Source organism: Phyllopteryx taeniolatus, chromosome 20 (assembly GCF_024500385.1).
Source record: "Phyllopteryx taeniolatus isolate TA_2022b chromosome 20, UOR_Ptae_1.2, whole genome shotgun sequence".
In the NCBI taxonomy this organism is placed as follows: domain Eukaryota; kingdom Metazoa; phylum Chordata; class Actinopteri; order Syngnathiformes; family Syngnathidae; genus Phyllopteryx; species Phyllopteryx taeniolatus.
In genome coordinates this window covers 5903013-5930168 of record NC_084521.1, presented here as the reverse complement: position 1 = coordinate 5930168, position 27156 = coordinate 5903013, and the positions used below count along the sequence as shown (strand labels likewise).

The 27156-nt window shown below is 42.5% G+C and overlaps 1 protein-coding gene across 13 annotated transcripts in view; it reads left to right on the top strand.

Moving 5' to 3' along the window:
* si:ch211-285f17.1 (sickle tail protein homolog) overlaps positions 1-27156 on the top strand; it is a 103864-nt gene that overhangs the window by 15399 nt on the left and 61309 nt on the right. For 2 of the 13 annotated variants that reach the window (XM_061758589.1, XM_061758587.1), the window contains exon 1: positions 14698-15056. The exons of 1 other annotated variant lie outside the window; for it this stretch is intronic. In XM_061758589.1, coding sequence (XP_061614573.1) covers positions 14741-15056 — 316 coding nt within the window. In that variant the 5' untranslated portion in view covers positions 14698-14740. Of the gene's footprint in view, positions 1-14674; positions 15057-26655; positions 26796-27156 lie in introns of those variants that run through there. 10 more of the 13 variants (XM_061758588.1, XM_061758591.1, XR_009785961.1 and 7 more) reach the window with 9 other exon arrangements.

Sequence of the window (27156 nt, the reverse complement as noted above, 5' to 3'; positions counted from 1 at the left end):
AGTAACTTGCAATCACGCAGGTTAACGAAGGCGCTCAAGTTTTTACATAGTGGGACATTGCAGTACCGTCGGCGGTATGGTGTTGGAGCCCCAAGAGCCTCACGAGCTATCCATCCTTCAAGTCTGTGCGGCTGCAGGGAAGCATTGTGGTGATATTGAGAGGAACCAGATGCGGAAGTCTATTTTAGTCATCATGTTTGTCCTCCCCCGAGTGTTAGGCCTGAAGCGGTGTCAGGGAAATAATGAAGCTCACCTGTTCAGCAGCATCAAGTGACACATGGAACTCTCAGCGGCAGCCACTTACGACTCGCCAACAGCCCACGGCCCTACCGGCCACTGCAGTCCAGTTGCCTGTGGGATCCGCAGAGGAGTAAACAAACTCTTCTATCATGTTTACGGTCACCTCAAGACTGAGAGAATCCAAAGCTGTTAATACGAATGTGCAAGTGATGGATCGCGAAGAGTCTGCCTGTCTGGCCCCCGAGCAGTGGTCCTGAAATACCTCAGCCGCTTTATTGGCAATTAAAGATGCCCTGACTGTATTTCTCTCCTGATAGGGAACTCATAACATTCTCCGCATGCCTTTCCCAAAACACAAATGAGGCATGTTGTCAACTGCACTGTCATTGTCATCTTAACGGACTGACGGGAATTGATGTGGATGCAAATGAGTGAATAGTCAACGTCACTTATTGCGGATGATATGGAACCGATCCCATGTGATAAACAGCGTATCCACCTGTTGTCATTCATACAAAAGAATAATAGCTCTGCGTTCTCCTAAACAAGCCCAGATTTCACAGAGTAAGTACATTTGTCAGCAAATTTGAGACGAGATCATACAACCCCAATTCCAATGAAGTTGGGACGTTGTGTTAAACATAAATGAAAACAGAATACAATGATTTGCAAATCATGTTCAGCATATATTTAATCGAATACACTACAAGACAAGATATTTAATGTTCACACCGAACAACTTGATTGTTTTTAGGAAATAATCATAAACTTAGAATTTTATGGCTGCAACACGTTCCAAAAAGCTGGGACAGGTGGTAAAAAAGACTGAGAAAATTGAGGAATGCTCATCAAACACCTGTTTGGAACATTCCACAGGTGAACAGGCTAATTGGGAACAGGTGGGTGCCATGATTGGGTATAAAAGGAGCTTCCCTGAAAGTACGGGAGAAAATAGTCAAACAGTTTAAGGACAATGTTCTTAAATGTACAATTGCAAGGAATTTAGGGATTTCATCATCTACGGCCCATAATATCATCAAAAGGTTCAGAGAATCTGGAGAAATGGCTGCATGTAAGCCAAAAACCAACATTGAATACCCGTGCCCTTCGATCCATCAGGCAGCACTGCATTAAAAACCGACATCAATGTGTAAAGGATATCACCACATGGGCTCAGGAACACTTCAGAAGACCAATGTCAGTAAATACAGTTCGGCGCTACATCCATAAGTGCAACTTGAAACTCTACTATGCAAAGCAAAAGCCATTTATCAACAACGCCCAGAAACGCCGCCGGCTTCTCTGGGCCCGAGCTCATCTAAGATGGACTGATGCTGCAATGTGGAAAAGTGTTCTGTGGTCCGACGAGTCCACATTTCAAATTGTTTTTGGAAATTGTGGACATCGTGTCCTCCGGACCAAAGAGGAAAAGAACCATCCGGACTGTTATGGACGCAAATTTTAAAAGCCAGCATCTGTGATGGTATGGGGCTGTGTTAGTGCCAATGGCATGGGTAACTTACACATCTGTGAAGGCATCATTAATGCTGAAAGGTACATACAGGTTTTGGAGAAACATGCTGCCATCCAAGCAACGTCTTTTTCATGGACGCCCCTGCTTATTTCAGCAAGACAATGCCAAACCACATTCTGCACGTGTTACAACAGTGTGGCTTCGTAGAAAAAGAGTGCGGGTACTAGACTGGCCTGCCTGCAACCCAGACCTGTCTCCCATTTGAAAATGTGTACCGCATTATGAAGCGAAAAATACGACAACGGAGACCCCGGACTGTTGAACAGCTGAAGCCGTACATCAAGCTAGAATGGGAAAGAATTCCACCTACAAAGCTTCAACAATTAGTGTCCTCAGTTCCCAAACGTTTATTGAATGTTGTTAAAAGAAAAGGTGATGTAACACAGTGGTAAACAGGACCCTGTCCCAGCTTTTTTGGAACGTGTTGCAGCCATAAAATTCTAAGTTTATGATTATTTGCTAAAAACAAAGTTTATCAGTTTGAACATTAAATATCTTGTCTTTGTAGTGTATTCAATTAAATATAGGTTGAACATGATTTGCCAATGATTGTATTCTGTTTTTATTTATGTTTAACACAACGTCCCAACTTCATTGGAATTGGGGTTGTAATTATTGCAGTACTTTTTGTGACGTTTTGTTTGGTGTTCTGTGACATTTTTCTGTTGTACAATACACAGTATGTGCCTTGGCTCAATAAATGCTGGGAAACACTGTCCTATATGAATGTGTGTGGATACCTGATAACGAGGCCTATCTTTGGCATGTCGACAAACTCCACACTGGCGAGCGTCGTGCCCACCAACTGCGATTTTAATGACTTTCCAAATCAATCAAAAGATCTGGGTCGCCGCCACAGAGGTCGGCTCGCACGAACACAAACAAAAGAACTCCTGCGTCTGCAGTCTTTGTTTTGCTGGCGAATCTACTGCTTGTTTTGATCTGATTTTCTTGTTGCGCTTGAAGTGTGACTTTTGTTGAGTCTCTAAAGCTTACTCATTAACACCCTTTATTGCCGCTTTGGGAGGAAAACAAATGTATTTTCTGAAACTATTCTACTAAGTACTAAATACTGAGTTCATTGTCTTTATCGTAAATCAAGTAACGTATAAGGTCAGAGCAGTTAGCTCGTTTTTTAGCAGATTAGTTGAGCTGTTATGCTTGGATTGCAGTTAGTTACTTGAGATGATATGCTCTGATTGCAGTTAGTAACCAAGTAAAAAAATGAGTCAAAGCATTGTCTGAATCACAGTTAGTTAGCTAGTTAGTTAATTAGACGAGATCTTACCTGCGCATTGTTTTTATTTGAGATGATTTGCTTGGATCGCAGTTAGTTATTTAGTCAAAAGTATGAGGCAAGATGTTATGTTTGGAGCACAAAAAATGTAGAGCTCAGTAAGTTAGTAGTTGCGGGGCATGCCCCAAGTGCGCCCTGGTTTTGCCACCTTTGACGATGCACATATAGGGATTTATTTTAACTTTTGACAGTTAAAATCAATTTCCACAGGGGTCATGTAAGGCAAACATAAAACTGAATGAATTGAATGAATTTTAAGTAAACAAAGTTTTAAAATTAATGGCGGTGGTCTTCTGTCTTCTGAGAGAAATTCTCGCAACTGATGTCTATGCATTTTACATGACATAATACAGACATTTGATGAGTCAGCAAAAGTACGGGTAAAGACACTGACAGCAAGCAGCTTCAGTCGGAGGTTCATGGTGAGGAAGCAAGCGGATGTTGATAAGTGTAAGGAACATCGCCCAGTGTGTGGGAACGTGTGCGTACACATGTAGAAAGTGCTGAGAAAGGGCCTTCTTTCTCTTCCGCCATGAGGAAAAACACCTTCGACCCCAGCGGTGGTACATTCATACTGGAGGATTTTTTTTTTGCTTCTGATAAAAGTGTGCGCTGCCTCATCAGCAACATGGAAAAATGAGGAAACAAATTGTTTTTTAAAATTCGGTACTTCCTGGTTTGTCGGTCACGTCGGGCTAATCCACTTTGCTCATGGCAACGTCTGCTAACTAGCAGCTTGCTGAGGTCTGATTCTTCACTCCTGACTGACTGTAATTTCGAGAAAAAGAGGCTTTTTAACCTTGGTGTACAGTGTCACATTTAAATCAAATTGATCCATCTTTGCGCATGAAAACTGACTGTTAAATACACTTTAATACAAGTCCGCATCGAAGCAGTTTTTACAAATTTCAAATGAATAATGTTTTTATTTTAAGTTAATTGGTTAGCTAGTTAGTTTTTAGTTTGTTGCTGAAAATGTTATGCTTGGATCACAGTGAGATCATTTAACTTTTATATTGTACCAATGTGATTTACAAATTATTCATTGCCAGTTGTCTTGTTGATATGCCGACCAAAATCTTTCCACCTTGGCGAAGGTCTTCTGAGTTTCTTTCTTGTCGGTTTTAGCTTTAACTTATATTTTCCTCATTTGAGGTCCCATGCGTGTCTACCCACAATCCCCCAGTGTATGTTTCACTTCCAACAGAAAGTTGACTGTGTTGCGGCCAGTAAGTGAGTTAAGGAGAACATTCATGACTTAACCTCAGAGCTCGAAGGGTGCTGCAGTTTTAATATTGCGAGAAAAGTGGCTGCTCCTGACGGGTAGAGGTCTTTGATGTTCCAAATGAGGATTGGACGAGCCAGGTTAAGGCCAAAGCTGCCCCACCCCCACCAGAAAGATTTATGGAGCAGGAGGACCTCAGTGGGCTTCCTTTAATGCTTTAACTCCTCTCCCTCCTCATCTTTCTTCAATCGGCCTTCTTGGCACTCTCTGCTTCTCTGAGTCATCCAGCCACTTCATCAGTGGCTTAAGGCGGGGATTCTCAAACTTTTTTTCCAAGCACCTCCTCAACTCATAATCCTTAAACGTAACTACCATGTTTACCAGTTATGCCATAAGACTGATACATTTGCCTATTTCCCGTCCCCAAAAAAGAGTCGGAATGTTACGATGACAAATTTTAAAGTTTCAAGAAAAAAAAATATTCTTTACAAACTTGACAACATATTTTTTCAGGATAAAAAGTTGTAATCTTACGAGGTAAAACAAGTTTTATTTTAGTCAATATAAAGTTGTAACATTGCGATTTTAAAGTCAAAGTTTACTTGGCAAAGAAGGTCATAGTGAATTTCAAAAATTCAACTTTATTCTCATATTACGACTTTTATTCTGCAAAAAGGCCTTTTATTTAAAAAAAAAAAAAAAAAAAAAAAAAGGACTATAGTGTTCCCCAGCCTATGTGTGGCTTGTGAATTCACATTTGATTTCCTTTTTTAAAACTTATTCACCGAACAAGCATATTTGCTGTGTTTATGCTTTCTGAAATACCCTACATTACCACAAGGGTTTGGCCAGAGCCCTGTCTTATAGAAAAGTCGTGCTTTGGCGCCATCTAGTGGCAATTTAGTGCTAAGGAGTGACGGAAGGAGCCAAAGCGCTGTCTAATTGAAAAATAGTTAGTTCACCTATTTAGGGAGGTGACTTATTACTTATGGCTTTTCACTGTTTGCGACAGGTTTATTGTACTGTATACTGTATTAAAATGTTTTTGTCATGTTTATGTGATATGTAACACCCATATCAAAGATTTTAATTAGCCCGATGTTAAGGTAGAGAGTAGTAATTGGTTTATAGTGTATTAAACTGGCACTATATATGTATATGTACAGCAGGTATGCACTTTTTAAATTGATACAACATAATGATTTTTTGCAAATTATTTTGCGGCTCCCCACATTACGGCTTGTGATACCCCGAGGGTCTGGGGCCCCCAGTTTGAGAACCACTGGTTGAAGGAACCCCTCTGACAGATTTTTCATCAGCACCTTGGGGATGCACCGAAATGAGGTTTGGGGAGAGCGGCCTAGAAAACCGAGCCGAGGGGGTCTCGCTTGGGTCCGGACACAAGCGATGGAGAAACATGTGTACACAAATCTGTGATGAGTTCAAAGGTCACAGCAGATGTCAGACGAGGGGTGGGCCAGACTAACCCCTGACCCAGGTTTTGAAATTGAAGGTGAATAAGTAACATGTGTGTTCTACTTTTCCCGTGCCTCGCTTTTCCTAAAGACACATTTGATGTATTAACGGAGTGGAACAAAGAGCCAGTGTGGCTGAAGTGCAGATGTACCAACACGTATTAGGGCCATACTGAATAGAAGGACACACTATAGAATAGAGTAAGCCTTTATATGTCCTGCAATGGGGGAAATTCCGTTTTTATTCCAGCAATCCTAATGGTATGATTTCTACTGCTCTTACAATAGTACGACCTTCTTGTGGTTGCAATTTTTATTGGCAAAATTACATTTTTCTCGTAACTTTATTGGTAATCATCAAAAAAAGTCATGATTATTGCAACCGTTTTGTTGTGCAATTCTCACTCGCCTCTGAATATTATGACTGTTTCTTATTTTTTAATTTATATGGCTGGATGGATATATGACTATTTTGATAATTCCACGACTTTATTCACTGATTTTTAAAACATTTATTTACAGCCCTAATACTGTTATATTATTATTGCAACTGTTTTCATACTTTTCTGACTGTTCTGTCAATTCTATTCTGTCGACTATTCTTGCTATATTATGACTTTTTCTCTTTTTTGTTATTGTGGTAATTATTTAGCTTTATTATTTTTGGTACAGCCCTCAATCCTCCTTCCTACAAAGAACTAATAGTGAGACTCTTTTGTTGAACATTTCACCCTTTAAATAAGTTACATTAAAACCTTTTTTAGCCCATCGATGAAGTAAATAAGATGCTGTGGTGTAAAAGATTCACTTTGACTTTTTGGGGTTCCCCTGGCCAGGCTGCAAAACGACAGCCAGCAGCTGTTCCCCGGTGCCATTCATCACAATCAGCCTCAAGTCAGCACCGCTTTTGGAGCGCTGTTAATTCCTTTCATTGCCATAAAAGATAAGCCATAAAGACCGGAGCTCATCACTCCTGTCGCAGAGCCCCATCATTGCATAATGGAAGGAAGTCGAGCATCTTTTATTTTGGTCTCTTGAGCGCACATCTGTTAGATCACGAGGCCTTCTTTACCCCCAAATGCCCACTATCTATTCTAGCATTTTAACAGTGATTTATTTCAGAACCACCCGCATTTCCAGCTTTAAATCTAGTGCCCCTGCATTCCCACTGTGTGTGTCGGGCTCCATCAGATGATTATCTGCTGTGTCCTGTGTTGGCCCCGACCCACACTGTTGGCTCAGCACATCTCAGCTGCTGACTGAAGCCGTGTGTGTGTGTGTGTGTGTGTGTGTGTGCGCGTGTGTGTGTGTGTCCACTGATTCATACAGTTGTTGGACTTCCTGTCCCGCATTGTGACACTGATGTCCACGTTTGCTGTCACTGCAGTTCATGTGTCATTGGATCCGTACTGTCGCTCACCAGCCCCTGGGTTTTTTTCTTTGTTTTTTCTTTTCACCATCCCTCAGTATTGCTTAAAATGCAAATTTCCTTGTTTTGGAACAGTAAATGACCAACACAATTGTCTTTGCAGTGGTGGGAATACAGTAGTGCCTTGAAATACGAATGAGACAATTTACGACTTTTTCGAAATACGAGCCGTTGTTCGGATTGTGTGTGTGTGTGTGTGTGTGTGCGCGCGCAAAACGACTGAGATACGAGTGCTGCATGGTGGCAGAGAAGTCAACGCACTTCATAACAAGGAGTTTGTTTGCAGTTAGCAGTTTGGCAGCTCGAGAATAATTCTTCAAAAAGGGGCTTCAAGCTATTGCCAATGTCAATATAAGTTAACTGTCAATTAATTAATTATAATTTTCCTTTCTTCCAAAATGTTTCAAGAATTAAATTAAATTATGGAAAATATTAGATTTTTCAACTTAAAATATCCATCCATTTTCTGAGCCTCTTCTCCTCACTAGGGTTGCGGGCGTGCTGGAGCCTATCCCAGCTATCATCGGGCAGGAGGCGGGGGTACACCCTGAACTGGTAGCCAGCCAATCGCAGGGCACATACAAACAAACAACCATTCGCACTCACATTCACACCTACGGGCAATTTAGAGTTGTCAATTAACCTAGCATGCATGTTTTTGGGATGTGGGAGGAAACCGGAGTGCCCGGAGAAAACCCACGCAGGCACGGGGAGAACATGCAAACACCACACAGGCGGGACGGGGGATTGTACTCCTCAGAACTGTGAGACAGACGCTCTAACCAGTCGTCCACCGTGCCGCTCAACTTAAAATATTTCAATTAATTGAAGTACATATAAATATTTTTTAAAAATTTGTACTTTTACTAAATTACCATCAATTGAATTTAATTATGGACACAATTAGTCACTCAGGATCAAACTCTTTCCACCAACAGTCACGTGTAAAAAGAACTCAACCAGCTTGGATCAAATGTATTGTTGAAATATTTAAAACTCAATTTCTCACTTTTCTTCTTGGCCTAGGAGTGAAAATGCACTGGTGGCGTAGGTCCTTTCTTTTCGATGTTGACCGAGGTGAAGTCTCATGAGCAGGATTCCCCAACACAGAAAACAATATTGTTCCTCTTTCATTATTCATGTCTCGTAATGTTATAAATGTCAAGCAGAGGATTTATTTCTTATGTTGTCATTTGCATCTAAAATTGAGGAAGTCGGGGGTTACCGCTGTTTTTTTCCGAGGGCTTAGTCTCGAAGGATTTATTTATTTATTTTTATGCTGTGTGGTGTCTGTGTGAAAATATCCAGGGGCTCAATATCTAATGAGGATAAAAAAGCAGGAGTGACTAATCAGGCCACATGGGGGCCCCAGAGATAGAACATCTAGGAGGGATGACTCCTCTGGGACTCAAAAGGCAGAAGAGAAGAAGCACTCAGATAAGAGCAGACCTCCACTAAGGCAGAAACAAACTTTGAATTTAGATCAATCCCAAATGCGTACACCTATACCTTCTATATCGTTGTCGTTGGGTGGAATCCTTCCATCTCCAAAATCACTCGCTTTCAGTAACTACAGAAGAAACGCCATCTTGCTTGAGTTACCAAACACTGCATTGTTCAAGTTGGTGGTAAATACCTAATATTGCTGCACCAACATTAACACAACACCGCTGCAAACTCATGTTCAATCGTCATTACGCTGTCATTGATTAAAATGGTAGAAAGTCTCATCCCGACCAGAAAAAAAGCTTTGAATACTTCACAAGCGACTGCAGTTACATTATCTTAGCAAACTCTTTGGCAAAGGTCTTAGAGGCATGCGTGATGCAGTAAATTAAACTAAAAAAAATGTTCTTCTCGACTGTTTTACGAGGCATTGATCCTTGTCCAGATAATGTTGTTTACTCATTTACTCACCCAAAATTTCCACGGCCCTTATTCTTGTGCTTTCTTACTTCCGCTTCTGCTCCTGGCTATGAATTTGGTGATGCTGGGAGAGTCCCTTCATTTATTTTGTTGCACTTTCTGCTCTGTTGCCAGGGAATCACCCTCACGAGACTTTTTCGCTTTCAGTGCGATGTATGACACACAGATAAATGCTCCTATGATGGCGACTACTTTCTCAATTCACAGGCTCTACTCACCTACAGAAGGAATGGAAGTCCACCATGTGACGTTTTGACTGCTAACAGAGTGTTAATTAGTCAATGCGTCGCATTGTTCAGCTGACTTTGAGTCCGTTTTTTGTTCTTGGCTGCTACGAAGTGATACTGGAAATACCATAAGCCCTTTGCATATTCACAGGTCACTATTCACAAATTCGCCTATTTGTGTTTTTTGTTTTTTTGGGTTTTTTTTTTTTTTTAACGTGGAGCTCATCTCCAGCTATTTGCTGTAATATTCACCTGCCACCAAAGCCCCGTCTAAATTGGTGTCAAGGGAGTATGTTGTAGTGATACATCTCGACTGACAAACACGCTTTGTATGTCGGGGAGCAGATAAGTTTGGCCCGGGTTGTTAGCTGATTTTATGGAAAGTTTTTTCAAAATAAAATCTTCTGTAAGCCATTTATTTTTAATAGTCATGTTGTTAGGTGAGTTCGAAATGACATTGAAGTGCTTCGAGATCATGACCAAGCTCGTAACTAAATGTACTTATCAAATAAATTTTTCCACTTGAATTTAACCGAAATGCCATTGATCTATTCTAGCCCTGCCCCCATGCACACACTACATTCTTGGTGTTTTTACTCAAGCAAAATAGCATGTAAAGAGAATGTAAAGAAATTAACTTCCATCCCCCCATTAATTTTCTGAGCCGCTTCTCCTCACTAGGGTCGTGGGCGTGCTGGAGCCTATCCCAGCTATCATCGGGCAGGAGGCGGGGTACACCCTGAACTGGTTGCCAGCCATTTGCAGGGCACCTACAAACAAACAACCATTCACACTCACATTCACACCTACGGGCAATTTCTGAATTAATTTATTTATTTATTGAAGTGTAATTACTGTCCGTACTGTAGTACTGTATTCATGTGTCGCATGTGTGCCTTAAAGGGGCGTGGCATAGTGAATGACATCAGGAGCTGGAGTCGGGTTGGCAGCTCTTTGCGAGTGCTGTCATTTCTTATTTGTGTGCTTGACTATTTGACTGACACAATTATTTTAATTTTTTTACTTCGTTCACTCGTTTGTTGCAAAAAAATTAAATGGCAGCTCGTAACATGCAGCACTCGTAAGTCAAGGTACCACTGTATTTAGTTTATTTGCTAGCTATTCGCAGCTATTGCTAGCTATTGTCACTTTTATTGAACAGAAATTCCTATTGGTATAGAAAAGAGATCCACTACACTAAAAAGTCACTGATAGAATATTGATTGCCTGTTCTGGTGAGAAATTGTTGCTCTGAAGAGTTGTGTTGCCTCTGTTGATGCATGAAATCAACTGACTTTGTAATGTAGAAGTTTCCGATGTGTTTATTTAGAGCTGTTTTTATAGATTGTTGTGCTGTAACGTATCACAGCGAATGATCACAATTGAAATTGGAGTTGTAACTTTCATGTGGTTAGCAGCAGCACAGGAACACGCACATACATACTCTTGAAAATGCTATTGTTGTGCATGTCTGTTGGCTTGCAGGGTACCTCCAGTAACTGATTCAGTGGCTGCTGGTGAGTAATGACTCATGGTGGCGGGGAGGGAGCCCTCTGTTGGAATGTCTGGGAGAAAAACCCCCAGGGGCAGGCAAAACATCTACTTTAAATCCTCAGCAGGGACTATGCACCTCAAGACGCTCACCCCCACACACCTAGATGGTTGCTTGACATCCCACACTCTCAGAAATTACGACTACCTTCACCACTACAATGACTTGTCACTGCAGTAGGACTCCCAAAGATACTGCTTTTGTACACTTGACACTTTAAGTGACTGGGAACGTACATGTACTATTTTGGCCCTGGAAAAGGCACAAACTGTTACCTGAGACAAATAATTAGACCTATGTACCGTATATTGCAAGTTTAACCACAAAGTTAGTAAAAAAAACATACCACAACTGACTGTGCGAGATAAACGTATCTTGGATATTGCACATTTTAGGTTTGTGCTGTACTATCAATGCTATGCATATTAACAATTGTCCTAAAAGGGCTGCAGCGATTCATCGACTAACTTGAATAATTTGATTGCAAAAACGTCATAGCAAAATCTCTGCCTTGAAGCTTCTCAGAGAGAATTTTTTCACACAGGGTATGAGGTTTTTAAAGCCACTCAACGGAGCCAAAACTTACGCAGGAAGACTCTCCGTAACGTCCGCAAACAACCCAGCGTAAATCTAGCTCCTCCCTGAAATAAAAAGACATAGAACATTCGAGATAAATGTTTTCAGCCTCCTTCCTTGACACTATTTACTACTTTCCTATTAGCCGTGGCTTTGCTGGCATCTTAAAGCATTAGAGAGCGCATAAAAAATGCAAATAAGTGAATTCCTAAATAGTGACCTGCGAATAGGTACGTGTTCTCTTTTACAAGATTTCTTATTTTTTTCATCCAATGACATCATCCAGCTTCCCACTTACTCCAAATTGAGCAATTAAAATGTGTTGTTCATTAATTAGCGCTTACATTAAAAAAAAATTGTTGTAGGAATGAACAAAGGACTTGTTTGAACTCGAGTTGACATGAGTCAGCCATCCTGTTCCCAATCTTGACGGTAAAGCTTCACTAAAAAACGTCTGGCTAGCCATCTTTGGTTGCGTATCCTATGACGTTTCTATTTGCACTAGCAGCACGTTTTGTTGGCGGCGTCCACATTGTCCGCGGGGCGTGAGTCACTTGGAACCTGCCACCTAAATAACTCACAGACTGAAAGGTCAATTACAAAAATACCACAGTGGTACCCTTGACGACTCACAAGCCCATCACCCTAATTAAATATCCTGGTCGACCTTTTCTTTTAACCTTATTCATAGCAAAATAAGATTTTATTTTAATTGTTTTTTAAATACTATGATCATGGTTCTCGAAGTTTCCCACCACCAAATACCATAACATAAACACCAACTTCAATTATTGGAATGTTTTTTCCCCACACTCTTAAAAATGGACATATAGTGGTGCCCTGAGATATGAGTGACCGGACTTCCGGGTTTTTCGGGTATGAGCTGTTGCCCCGGAAGGAATGCCCTGGAACAGCTGCTTTGTCCGGTGAGGCCTAGGTACAGCCATATCTTGAAAATGCCACATCTTCTACCTACATGGCTGCCAGGTAATGGGCAGAGAAACTCATTTTGAGGCAAGTATTATGTAAATTTGCAGAATCGTGACATCACAGTTCTTCAAAATTTAGAATGACTCGCTCACAGAGACATTTTAAAGAATAGACAGCAAAAAAAAAAAACTCACCTGGGTAATTTCACACTTGATGGGTGAGCAAGCACCCCGGAGATTCAGCTATTTGCATACCAGCAATTAAAAATTAAATATTCCATATCATGACATGGCCGAGTAACATGTCAACACCAGGCTTTATTATTTCGTATGAAGAGGCATTTCATGATCCGTCGCATTTTGCAAAAACACAGTCCTAACTAGAACGCTGAAATTATAACCTTCTCTAAACGCTATGCTATTTTAAGCCTTTGAAATGGGCTCTACCGCACTTTTGTATACTGTACAGTAAAAAGTGGCTTCAAGGCTGGGAGGCTTCCAGTCCACACAGAGGGCTTTCATCTACTCCAACACACACAAATAGCAAACTAACCGTACTGAGAAAATTTAAATAAAACCCATATGGAGTCGTCGTTGTCCTTAGTTTGAGGTAATCCCTGGTAGCATGCTGCTAACGCAGCAGAACCGAGCCTGCCGGTGACGCAAACGCGCAAATCCGACAGTTTCCGATATGCAATCGCACCATAATAGCGCTCCATCCTCTTCGCGTTTACCTCACTTCCCACAAATGCTGCGACTCCCATGCAGTACTTTTTAGAATCCCAATGTTGTCATCGCCGGGGAACGAATGTAGGTCAATCTGCTTTGCCTCATTTAAAGCCATGCAGATATTTGGCCATCGTATTAATATTGCATATCCATACAGTCGGCGATGCTTGTTCGGAGGGTTGCTAACATGTTCCTAAAAACTGATACTCACATTCATTCATAGAGTATGTGTTAAGACTGTTTCCAGTATAATTTTATACCAGGATGTTTCCCTTTTTATAAAATGAGTGGCATACAAAGTGTTGCTCTTTTGTAACATGTTGTGTGGACACTCTTGAGCCAGTGGCTATCTATAATCCATTTTGTGGTGTTTAGTCAGTCAGAAGCACGCAATTCAATGGCATCCCCGTGTAATATATCACATGGGCGGCAGCATAATACACAAGTGTCAATAGGTATCCAGATGAAATGGCCTCCTGTCATGACCCGTCTCCAGAGTTCATGAATCAGAACCTCTGCAAAGTAAACGTTTTCCAATCCAGCGACTGCCATGAAATCCTCTTTTCACGTGGAAAGTTGCCCCACGAGCGACATAGTTTGGCAACCATCGCTGCGGGTTCGCGTGCAGGCCAAGCGTTCGCTCTTAGCAATTTGTCAAAGTGGGAAAATGTGTTTGTCTCATGGAGAACCTGTGATCTTCTCTTCCGTGTGTTTCTCTTTGAGAACAACTTCTTCTCTTTGCACACCCCCTCCCTTTTTTTTTTCTTGTCACAGCTGATGTTTTTGGCGCAGCAAATCACACAGACCCATACACCGCACACACACGCTCTCTCCTTTTGCGCTTTTTAATTCTCCGCAAAATCCACCCGCCAAGCGGGAGGGCGAGCATGTGAGAGCGCGATTCTCCACTCGGCTCGTCGGATCGCCATCTAACGTGAGGAGAATGAGTGCAAAGCGTCTACAGGGAATAGAGATGAAAGAGTAAATGATGAATGGAGGGAAGACTAGGAGAAGGGGTGAAAGCAGCACAAGAGCAAGCCTGGGGATTGAACCGAAGCGATGCACTGATGACACGAAGCGGTGCGCTCACATCTGGAACAGCTTCAGGAGCTGCACCTGAAGGAGGACTTTTGCTCTTTTTTTTCTTCTTTGTTGGCCTCTTTAAATTTGAATCTCTCTGGAGTGCCGGAATGCCGTTGAGCATGTGCAACTGAAAAACAAGAGGACACAAACACGGGAAGCAAACTTACAAGGTAGGCATGTGATGCTGACGGAGTGAACAACATTGCACAAAGGAGGATTAAAGAGTCACTTGAGACCAAGATTCTGTTAGTTTTGGCACAGCTCGTCCTGCTACTCCACAGGTTTATGCACACGCACACAGTTTGTTTTGGAGAATGATCCCAGGAGGCCACACCAGGAGAGGAGAGCACCTTTCAGAGAGCTAATAATCCCCCACCCCCTTCACCTCCCCAAAGTCCCCTCCCTCCACGGGCCTCCCAACCTACCTGCACCAGTCACAACACGCTGGAGAGCCGCGGGGTGCTCAGAGAGTCCACGGGACACAGCCACAGAGACCGACTGAGATTCACCGAAGCGGGATGTCAAAAACCTCCAGGCTGGCCCGGCCTCCCTCAGCCGGTGCCGGATCCAAGCTGCCCTCCCCCAGGAAGGAATGCCCTGGCACAGCTTCTTTGGCAGGTCAGGCCCGGGTGCAGAGCGTGGGTGAGAAGCTGATGAGGGCGGGCACTGACCGTGTGTTAACCAGGCAGAAATCGCTCACCGACAAAACACAGAGCAAAACCCAGGTGGAACAAAAGGGCCCAGGTGAGGCGGGACCTGCCATGGAGTCAAACCCTCCAAAGAGTAGAACCAGCACGCCTAAAGTGTCCAACCAGCATCAAAGCTCTGTCCACAGTAAGTCATCGTGTGAATATCATCGTCAACTCGTATCTACTCATTCAGTAATTCTAAACCTTGAACTCGGTCCTGCTCATGCTTCAAAGAGGTCCTCTTTTTGTTGGTTAAATTTAGGGATTAAGGCTTTTATGCTTGCCTCCCTTTGAATCTGTCCATTACTCATCTTCTTCGCCTCCTGGAAAGGAAATTAATTTGTTGCATCAACCTCAAAAACCACACTTGTTGCTAAGCTATTTATTCAAATCACAACAGTGGTTTTTTTGTTGGCTCACAGTCACCCACAAAGTTTGAAGTGTGCTTGATATGACCTGTAGATGTAAAACTGTTTGTGAGATGCAGCACAACTATGCCATTTATAGAAGCATTCGTTCATATTTGGCTGGATTTTTCACTGACCGTTTGATCCCTGGTAAACCTTTGAGACAAACAAATCCATGTTTCCTGCAATCATGGGTATGCTTGCCCCCAGTTGCTATCACTTCGGTCTGGCACAGTGAAACTGAAAAAGGAACAGCAAATATTGCTGCGCCTCAGTGGGGCACTGATTACGAAGGAAGGGGTGTGCTCTTGAAGAAAGGAGTCTTATCATTCACTTGACTCTCACTAGACTCCCAACTCTGCAGGGCGCCAGCTTTCACTGTTGTGTCGGGGTCACACTCACATTAGGAATCTCAACAAGTTTCCATATTGTACTGTAGGCGTTTGGCTGACAGATCCTATATCTTCCTGTCAGCTGCTCTCAAAGAAATCATCGGAGGAAAGCAGGTGGGTTTTAGACTTTGGGGCGGATGGAGTCATAGGCAGCTGAAAGTGGGGTGAAGTTGGTAAGAGAGTGACAGAAGGAGGTCAGGAATGTGAGCAGGGCATGCATGCTGAGAAATGAACAGGTCTTGAGCCCTGACTGTGCGCGAATCCCTCCCTGTGGTTAAAAAAAAAGTGTGCTTGTGGGTTACAAAGGGGGCAGGTTTGTACTGGAAACCAGATGTTTCTGTGAATACCAATCAGGATTGTGTCTCTTTGTGAGGGTCTTCACTGAGCTAAAATGTCCCCCCCGTCAGCCCATCTTTATACTTCGTGCTTTCTCCCAGTTCTCTTTCAGTCTAATGTATTCTGTCAGAATTTTCACAGAAAGCAAAAGATACATCCAGCCATAGAATGTACAAAAGCTGATCACAACCGCTGAACCTGAACAGGATAGAAAATAGATGAATGGAAAATCAAACTTTGGACATTCCATGTAAATGCATTTCTCTGGTCCCCCAAGGTGCTGCTATTTCCAGGGCATGATGGCAGCTGAAAGAAAAGAACTACGGGGTCATGTACAAGGCAAAGACAATAAGTGCATGTGACAGGTGACATTTCCACTGTGTGTGAAAGCTTCAGAGCTGACCGCTGCTTGACACACGGCCCAATTTCAGACTTTTAGAAGGTTAATTTTACTTCTGATACTGTTTGAAAGTACATTTCCAACAAGGTGTGGACTAGCAGGGCCAATAGTTTTAGGCTATGTGGACCTTGACCAAGCGATTGCTGTTTTCATTTTATTCATTCTCACTTCTCCTCTTGCTCAACCTGAAAGTAACTTAGCCAATGTATCAAAACGTGGGCCCTCAGGTTATCCTGCCCCATCATGTAAGGATTTGTTCACATGCCCCTTCGGAGATGCAGTCGGGCGCGTTTCTGCGATGAACTCATCTCTTAGTGAGCGACTTGGCACGGTGACCAACTGACAATTTGCTTGTGTTTCTTCACGTCCGCAACGTTTGTCACCAAGCAAGTGATGGCAGGATTGAAACCCATCATTATACAAGGTGATGACAAAAGGCAGAAGTTTTTAGAAGAATTAAAAGACATCATTGAAATCGCACTACCCATCTGTTGAGGGTTGAAGCCTGATTACAGTAACTACTGCCTTTTTTTCTACATTGACAGTTTTTTTTCCTGGTCTTTTGTTAATGGTTTCAGCATCTTTGACTTGAGATAGGCAATCTTCAGCCTGCCTGGGAAAAGTGCAACAAAAGAGATCTTTTCAAGACCTTTTCATCCAAATGCCACATGTAAAGATGGGACAGTACCTCCCCTGGAAGAGTGAGTCATTAGAAACATGAGATTACAGTATGCGGGCTAATGGTGCGTTCACGGACTTGCAGTCTGGGTTTGCAAATGAGTGCACATGACTCATCCCTCGAAACAGAAACAGACGAAAAATCGGGCTAGTGAACAACAAGAAAGGGTGTTGCTTATGTGATCACTCATGAGTGTGTATTGTAAATCCTCCCCACTGGGACTGCTGTGTTTTTCCTCCGGGGGTGTAATTTGCGGTGGGTATTCGTTTTTTCTCCCCTTGGCTCCTGAGGCAGGAGACACGGTAGAGGTGATTGGCTGCAGCTGTAGAGTAAATTAAAAAGGCAATCTCATGGAAGACCACCATGGTTTCGAGGCTCCATTTGATGAATTTCTACTTTTGAGTTGTCAAAAGTTCTGTTTGGATTATGCCGCATAGTTTCCAGAGGAATCCCTAACAGTCATTCAATTTTTTTCCCCTTCCCTGAATAACGCTCTCATTCACATTCTTCAGGCCAAGCAGTCTGAGGTAAAAAAAAACAGTCTTCAGGACCTACTGACCTACACAGACACTTTTGAGTCTCCATGTCGCTCCATAAATCATCTCCAAAATAGCACAGATAGAAAAATTTTCAGTCAAGCCTTTCATCTCAAAGACTAAAGAAAAAAAACTCCAGTTCTGTGTATAGTGTTATTTTCACTTTAAAAAGTACTTTTCAGTCTTTAAATGACAAGGAGACAATTAGGTTTTTGGTGGTCTTTTTAAATGTTGCGAACAGCAATTATGCAATGAAGATGAAGACGAGAAATTGGCTTCAGGTTCCACTGGGATCATCGCATTAACCTTTTATTTTGGCAAAGGACTTTTTCTTGTGATCATTATTAATGTGTACCATGTGATTTCCACACTGAGGAGGATAATAAGGCATAGTTAAATCGCTTTCATGGACTGCAGGCACTGCAAACACATTTAGATAACACATTTATGACCATTTTCCATTGGCAAAAGCAGCTGCTACGACTTTTATTTCCAGTACCTGCTCGGTCGTGGTTCTAAGCACAGCGACCTCATACCATCTCGGTGATGTAAACCATAACCGTTTGCTTATTGGTCAAGCAAATTCCAGTGCGGGTGCCCTATTAACATAAATACTGCAGATGTGTGGTGACAACAGTGGATTGCAACACAGTGAATCCCGGGTGTTAAATTTCACAGTCTGGTCGTGGCTAGCGGTATTCTGCCTCTGTTACTTCTCTGATACAATGTCAGAAGCTGGCAAATTTGTGGGCCGATCACAGCCCCATTCCCCATCGGTACCGAGTTGGGAAAATGCCAGCTTCGATGACGGCCAAAGTGAAAGAGGCGAGTGTCCTTGAACCGCTTTGACTGGCTCTCTGTTGTGAGATTCATGCCAGAAAACTAAAGAATTTAAAAGTCCTGGAAGCTGTTTTGTTACTGAGAAAATAAAGGCCCTCATCCACAGCTATCACACGCGGGATGGGTAAAACGAGGAGTGTGTGTGAGATCTCTTTGAATCTCTGTCCTTCATATAGTTGCTCCTTTGGGCTTCTGCTTCTTGCACCTGGCAGTCAGCGCCCCCTGCTGTGCAGCCAATGTGATTTTAGATTGGCTCGTTGGCAGCTTAATGGAGCCTGAAGTCTTGTGTAGAGTTACGTCAGTGTGTCATGTGACGTTTATAGGTTTATACCTCTGGGCGTGACTTGTTCAATTAGGCCGTGGCGAAGAACTTCAGACTCAACACACAGATGGATTTGACTCTCAACTTCTCGCATCCCTTCTGGGTAAACCACTAGAATCATTGACTCTGGGATCAGCTCCTCCCTTCCATTTGCTCTTAGATCAGGGGGATTTTTTTTCAGAAGGTGAATATTACGCTTTGGTCATGCAATGAAGTCAGTGGTAAGACATTCAAACTTGTCAACTAGACAGCTGAGACGCCTCGTTGACACAGCGTTTCAGCCCGGCTGCGTCGCTAAGCTGCGGGGGAGAGAATGCGGCAGGAGGGGTGGATTTCTGATGAGCTCTGAAGTTAACCTGTCTCCAGAAAACTGGGAAACACATGGTGACATACCATTCATCCTAATGTGTTTGTTTGGTAATGTATTGTATTGAGAAGTACATTTTGGCCTTTGCTAGTCACAAATTGACTTGCATATTGTGTGCTCTCTCTATGACGCCCTATGTTGCCACAAGATGATGCCAAAGCCCAGGCTAATAGGAAAGTAGTAATTGGTGCCAAGGGGAGTATTGTTGAAGTGCCTTCCGCCCAAAGTCAGTCAGGAAAATCTAAAGCTCACCCATGACCCTAATGAGGACAAGCAGTATAGAAATTGGATGGATGGATTTTTGAAACCATCTCGGTCAGGAAGGCAAAAACCCTCGTATTACGCAAACTAAAAGTCTCTTTGATGGATGCAGATAGCTCCCTCATACATTTTGTCTGTGCAGCAATGTAGCGCAAGATTTGAGACAGAAGCGCAAGTTCAAGCTTGTGTGATTTCCACTCTGTGGTTATGTCTGTCCCTGGAGGCTACTCCAAAACAGATGTTGACTTTAGATATCGTTTCTTACCTCCCCACAGGCTGAGCGTCTCTAAACCCTCTTTGTAAAGTTTCACCGCCTCCTCGCTGGTTGCCCTATTCCTGATGCTCTGAATGAACCTTGCCTGATATTACAAAATGGTACAAAACACCCTTTGTCATGAGGAAAAGCTAAAAAGGGAGAATTTTGGCACTTCGTTTCACTTGAATGAATAATTTTAACGTGAGCTACACCCTAATATCTCTGTCTTGTGGCTTTTGATCCTGCGGGATATTTGAAATTAATAAAGTTGCAGGAATGGATGTAAATAATCCCTTCTTTGAGGGTGGTTGACTTCCACTATTACTATTTCCCCCAAAGGAAATAACATTTAGTGAATTAATCAAACTGTTGCTCTCATAAAGCTTTTATTTAGGCACTGTTTAAGAAGCAATTTAACATTCTTTACTGTTACACAAGCAAAAAGAAAAGTTAACCACTGTATAATAAAACAGTAAATACACTCACCCTTTGAAAACTTCTGATGGGCACATAAAGGTGCAAGCAACTGATTTTCATGTTAGCCATTAGCCATGCTACATACTATTTACGTTAGCATCCTATTGGTAATTGTCGCTATATGTAATTGCTATTTCATTTTTTTTTTTTGCACTAAGCTTGAGATGCCAAATGCCTTCTTGGGTAGCACTAAGATCTATTTTAGACCAAAGAAATGGCAAAACACAAAAAAATGGCTTGACTTTTGAGGCGCTCTGTTCACCTGTACTTAGTTGACCTCGTCTTCGGTTTCCTCCGTGCACTGTTTACACTCAGAGAGAACTTATCATCGCCATCATCGTGGCGGTGGAACCAAGTGTTTCTCGGCTCTGCATAACGTCAAAACGCATTTGTTTGTTGTCGCGCGATTACGCCCTGGTAGGTTCTGACAAGCGAGCGTTCCTCCCGTCAGTGGCAAGTCGTGAATTGCAGCTCGCTAATGGAAGTGACAGCTGGCAGTTCATTTGACGTGCAACCACCGTTTATCAGTTATTCATGGCTGGTACATTCTCCAGAGAACCAATAAAGGGTGCCGTTGTTAAGTAACTTGTATCTTTAGGTTTCAAGTCCGACTGAGTTAGTATTGTCGTTCAGAGAGAGAACATTTTAAGTTTTGCAAGAATAAAGTCATATTATGGCTAAAAGACGCAGATTTAGTTCTTGCATTCCACTGAATCACCAAACGTGTGAAATGTGATGTTCTTGATTCATTTTGACAGTTGACAACAGTTTGAAATGCGCTCTACAGACACTCACCATGACCCGAAAATGCAGTGTGATTTGCCATATTATGACAATAAAGACAATATTATGAGACAATATCTTTTGTTGTAGTACCGGTATTCCTCAGACAGAAATCGTTAGACTTTCCTTCACAGACAATTAAGATGTGCAATTTGAATAAAGAATAAAGAAGAAGATATATATATATATATATATATATATATATATATAAGAATAAAGTTGTAATACCTAATAAGACAAGTTGTAGTATTACAAGAGTAGTCATAATATTATGAGAGAAAACTTGTAATATAAAAAATGTAATAATATAATAAGTATAAAGTCATAATATCATGAGGAAGAAGTAATAATTTGTAAGAATGAAGTCGGGATAGTCAGAGAAAAAAGTTAGTGTGACAATAATGCTGTAATATGAGAAAAAGTAGCAATTTTTGTTGTTAGCGTTGTTTTTAGCATTATCAAAAGAAATCTACAGACAGCAATCGTTAGCTTTTATTTCATGCTAACTTGTAGTTTCATGAAAATGAATATGTAATATTTCGAGAGAAAAAAATGGTAATATAATGAGGAAAAAGTAGTAATTGTGTGACAAAGTCGTCAGCATCGCCTTGCCATTACTGATGGAGACGGCACAAATGTGCTTTTTTTGCGTTCGTATTACACTTTATACAGGCTTGTTATTTTACCATCACTCTGAATACATCCTCGTAAGACCCATTATTCTTTGGAGGCCTCACTAGGCAATAAAGTGCACAAAATGACGATAAACATACTGCATTGTTCTATAAACCTGACTCGGAGTTCTGTCTCTATGACAACAAGGTCATGTATTTACAGTACACTGAATGCTTGCTGTGAAGCGATAATGGCACTATATTCCTTGATAATGGTGGGCCTTCAACGTAGCTGTGGAGTCTTGGACATTACTTTGACATTGGTAAAGACACAGCATTTTAGCAAGTTTTGGTAACATTTCTTTCTGTGCATTTTATACAAGAGTTTTTGTCTTAGTTGTCAAGCGGCTGAGTTGTTGCCGTCGGCCTAAACTTTCCGGCCCCTCCGTGGAAAGATTATGAAACTGGCTTTGGAGCGGAGGGGAGCAGCTCAAGATGGGCTTTGGCTGATTTGAGGCTAAATATACGTAAAAGGCAGCTTGGTCTATGGGCTAGAGGGGGGGATCTCGGGGGATGGCAGCCAAGGCCTTTTAGGCCTTTTGATGCTCGCTCCGCCCCCACCCCCCGTTCTCACTCTCCCTATCGGTTTAGTCGGAACATGTCCTGCAAGCCAAAACTAACATGAGCCAGCAAGAGTCTGACTTTCAGGTCTTTCCCATGGCTTTGAAATCTATTTGGATCCAGTGAAAAACACAAACGGCCAAGGAAAAAGCAGAGAGCTCATTTTGGGAATTTGTGATGTTTGCTTAAACGAGATCTCCCAAAGTTTGAAGAGGTGTTGCACTATCTTCACGTCCTGACAGCAGCCTCTTAAAAGAATAGGCGTGGCAAAGAAAAAGCAAAACACGCACTCAGAGTAAATCTTGCTTAATTGACAGCTTGAGGCGGTTTGAACTGTTCATCGCGGTAGTTCCAGAACCACCCATTAAAGGTGAAAATCCACAATATAGAGCGACTATGTAAAAAAATTTTTAAAGAGTTGAAGCCTTAAAAGACCTCCCTTTAAGACATTTTAAACACGCATTCTAAACACCCAAAAAATTTGCGAGCATAATTTACCACAAAAATCGCGCTGGGTGAAGTGCGATACAGTTAGGGATTTTCGTAGTTTCACAGCTGTAACAGAGGCAGCATGCCCACCTCTGTGTTATTTTGGAGAATCTTTGCATTAAAGACGCTACACTACCTCTGAAGCCGTCAGCTTGGCGTCCTTGCCGTTTATACAGGGGAAACGATGACTTTTTAGAGGCAGCGTTCAAGGAACTTTGGACAGCATGAACCTGATGCACCTCTTTTTTTCTACTCCCGAAGGCGACCCGGTAGTTTTCCGGTTTCAGAGGTAGTACAGTGTGAATCCCCGCATATTTGTGACTTGGAAAATCGTTAGCTAGACTTCGTCCCACATTCCGAGTATGTGCCGTTATATGGAAAAATGATGACTTTTAGAGGGAGCGTTAAAGGTTTTGTTTTGTTTTGTTTTTGGCAATGTGAACGTGCCTCTTGTCTTCAATCTGCTGACATTTGTGTGGCTGAAAGGCATCCATCTGTCACTTGACTCTCGTGGTACGGATGCAGTGGAGTCGACTTCGGTCTCCTCCGGCAGGCACAGGTGGTTCTTTGACAGCGTGACTGCGACAGAAAGTACACCGGTACTCCCAAAGTGAACAGCGAGATGTGTAATCCTCACTTGCTCGCTCTGACGCTGTCAAATATTTTGGTTCATTTTGTCGCGTTTTGTGTGCCTCGCCTTTCAGCAAGGGGAGGATTTATCTAGTGGGGATTAAGCAGGGAGTTTTTTTGGCCTAACGCGGGAAGAAAGCGAATCTGCCGCACTTCCTTTCAAACCTGCACCTGCCTCCCTTTTATAATTCTCCATAAATGACTCGGAGGCAACATTCCCATAGGAGCAGTTGTGAGAAGTAACAAAGTACAAATACTTTATTACAACGTACAAATACTTTACTGTTCTTAAATGAATTTTTCAAGTACGTGCATCTGTACTTTACTTGACTTCAGTGGTGCCTTGACATACGAGTGACCTGGCTTACAACACATGTGGACAATACAACAACACTCATGGGCATGTATACGTCATCCTTTGCAAAAATGGACTAATATTGCTGCAGCTTACGGAGTCTGTTGTGAAACGTATCTTCGTGTGTGTCTCTATTTCTGCATGTCTAATTCATATCTCAGGCACTAAAAACAGGAACAGCAGTGACGCGGAGGATAGCAGCTTTTGTGATGGTTTTATTTTGCTCATGCAGGACCTGCTGTAGTCAGTTCAGTCCTGACTATCCTGTCAGAATTTGTGTCCACTGTCCAGTGATTTTATTGTTGGTACGAGCATTATGCAAGTTCATAAAAGAAGGAAACTGTTTGACTTTTGTACTAAAGTAGATTTTAAGAGTCTGTACTTGTACCTTTACTTAAGAAGTTGAATCAATACTTTTACTACACAGGCACACCTGACCTCCAAAGGGAGTGACAATGCATATTTCTTCTTTTCATGCCGCCGCATTGTGTTCTGTGCATCTGTGCCCCTGCCTAAAACAGTGACGCACAGATGCAAGACTCTATTGCTAAGAGAAGAGGGTCTGTGCAGGAGACCCCCCACCCCCCCATCCCCTGCTCCTGCGCCCTCGCTCCAACATGCGGTACCCAGACTAAACAACGAGATAAATGTCTTGAGAATCCAACCTAGCAAAAGAGGTGCTGCAATCTGTCTTGTGGCTCCACTGACTCGCGTTCAGGGGACAATTAGGGACTTCTTCTGGAACAAAAAGATGACACGTGGATTGAAACGATAATGGGAGTGGCTTTTTTGGTTTCCAATGTAGTCTCACCACTAAGATAATTCTAGTTCATTACAAAGGAGGTCTTATTTTCATAGTTTTAGCACATCTTCTGAGCTTAACTGGAACATTCGAAAGCCTGTTTTTCATTGCGCGTTACCAGTATGGGTCTTCTTGCAATTGGCAAACCCAGGTACAACAAGCTTGTATTTTTACTACAAGGGTTCCACGTGGGCAGAGGCGTTACCACGTGTAAACGACTGCTCACCGGCAGAGCCATTAGCTCCTTTTAACGTCATTAGCTCCTTTTATGCAGCGAGATCCTGCAAAATTGCGGCATTAGAACCTTTCGCACTGCACATCTAAGCCCAATTTGCAATTTTTCCCTATATAAAATAAAGAATGGGGCATTGCTGTTTTCTGACGAGGTATCGAGGTGGAAGTCACGACCAGAATATGAATTCAAATACTTTGAAAGCAATTGTCGCTAATCCAGATGCTATCGCCACGGATCTGATTATCTGAATGAGTGAAGCCTCAACAGGAAAGGGGAATCCCCTCCTTCAGTGAGTTGTTTAAAAGGCAAATGCAAATAAATGCTGCTGTCACACCTCTTATGTGCTAATTTGGCAAAAAAGGCACTGTGAAAGAGGCTACATGCGATCCAGTGAAGGTGGGCTATTGCCGCAACTGTTCGTGCTTTCACAGATAATTGGAGTCGGTGTCTGACATGACGTATAAAATAGTTGTTGGATAATGGCTATTGTTTTCAAAAAACAGGACGAGTGTATAAACTTGGCAACTCCGTCCCGGCATTGCTAAATTCCCCAGCTCTGTTATGGCTCTGATACTACCTCCAAAGTCAGAAAATTGCTGGGTCAACCTTAGCTCCGGATGCTGCTGTTTTATTCTCCACAGTCTCCATTTAGCTGCAGCGGCCCACAGACTCCTCACAGAACAAATTTGCCTAATTACTGTGACCAAAAATACAGGAGGTTCCCAATTTCCTCCGATGCAAGAAAAGCTACAGAATATGGCAACCACAGGATGTTCCTGTTCCCTTAGTTCTTGTTCTGTAAATGTCCTGCAGGTGACTCTTGGTCATCCTCTGTTTCGTCTTACCTCGCGGGTTCCGGTTCAATGATGGTCCGGTAACATTATCGGCTGGTTTGCAAAATGAAGCCAAGCCTCTCACATTTGTGAGGAAAAAAAAAAATGGAATTTTGTTCAACACACTCAACAAATGGCAAAAAATAAAGTAAATAGTGCAAAGTACAGTAGTTACTTTGGGGCTATATTTGTCCTAACCTTTATGAATTAAAAAACAAGCTTTTAGAGCAACAGGTTTTGGCCCCTTGAGGGGAAATCCAATTCACAGTTTACACATGCTATATCCTCCAAAGGTCAGATATACTCTCTTGCGCAAAACACTCGCTAAGACACTAAAGGCAAGATGTCTGACGTGGGAAGATCTTAAAAAATCCTATTGCCTTCCCTGTTTGTACAGAATTGTACAAGAACTCTTATCTTGGTACTAAGATATTTTGAAGAGGAACCATAATCGCAAGCAAAGGTGTCTTTCAGTTTGCGTTGAACTCTTCCACAGGTCAGAAGGGTTTAGCGCGGTGCAATGATGAAGGTGTTGACAAGGCCAAACAAAAACTCAGTGTGCCGCTGTCAACCTACCTCCGCCCACACATCACCTCTCACCTCCTGGCCTTGCACCCCCAAATCACACCTCCGCCCCTCCACCTCTGTTTTTTCGCCAGGAAAGAGTGGGCCTGGCTGTGGGCACTGCAGCAGTCAATTATGGTTTGGTCGGGGCGGAGAACTCGGTAAAGACGCCTTGTGTTTGGAACTCGGCGGCTCTCAGGGGGCCACTGAAGCTTGAGCCTTATCGAGGTTTGTAACAGCAAGCTGCTGGATTTGGAGCGAAAGTTCCAGACGCCTGAAAAAAAAACAGATTTTGCTGCCCCCTTCTAATTCCAAAAACAAATTTGTCCTTGTAAGACATTCAAGCTGGGAGTCCACCACCCCCTTCGGTGTCTATGTGATTCCGCACACACTCTCTCTCTCTCGCAGGCATACATGTGACAAGCCTTTGCCAAACAATGGCTGAGCGAAAGGACTTGGGCTAAGAGGAGGAGGGGGGGGGGGTGCGCAGTTTTGTTGGATGACCTGATTGGAGCATAAACAGCAGCACAGGAAGTGCTGAAGTAAGAAAGCAAGAGAGAGAGAAAGAGAGCAACGGGAAGGAGGGCTGGAGGGAGTGGGAGTTGGGAAAAGTGTGTAGATCCACCGGGAAGGAGCGGAAAAACTTTTTGGGACTGTCGCATTTGGACGCCCTTAAGAGTTCAAGGTGAGTGGTCGCCTCGCTGCTACAGACAATCAGACAATTACAGAATTCTTTATGACAAGCACTACTTATTGTCATTTTCATCTCCATGGCAAAGGGAATTCCCTTTGGGTTAATTGTTTGTTTTTCCTGCTCTGTTGCTTCCATCTGCCGCTGAAGCCTTGTTTTGAATAGCTGTTGTGTTGTTGTTGTTGTTGTTGTTGTTTTTTTGGCCCTGATCTGAACTGCAGCCAACCATTCAGTAAAGCAAAAAAAAAAAAAAAAAAAAAAAAAAGGAGAGAGTGCTTCTAATGTGTGTGTGTGTGTGTGTGTCTGGCTGTGTCTAATTAAACTAATGGGGGGTGGGGTGATTATGTGCACTCAA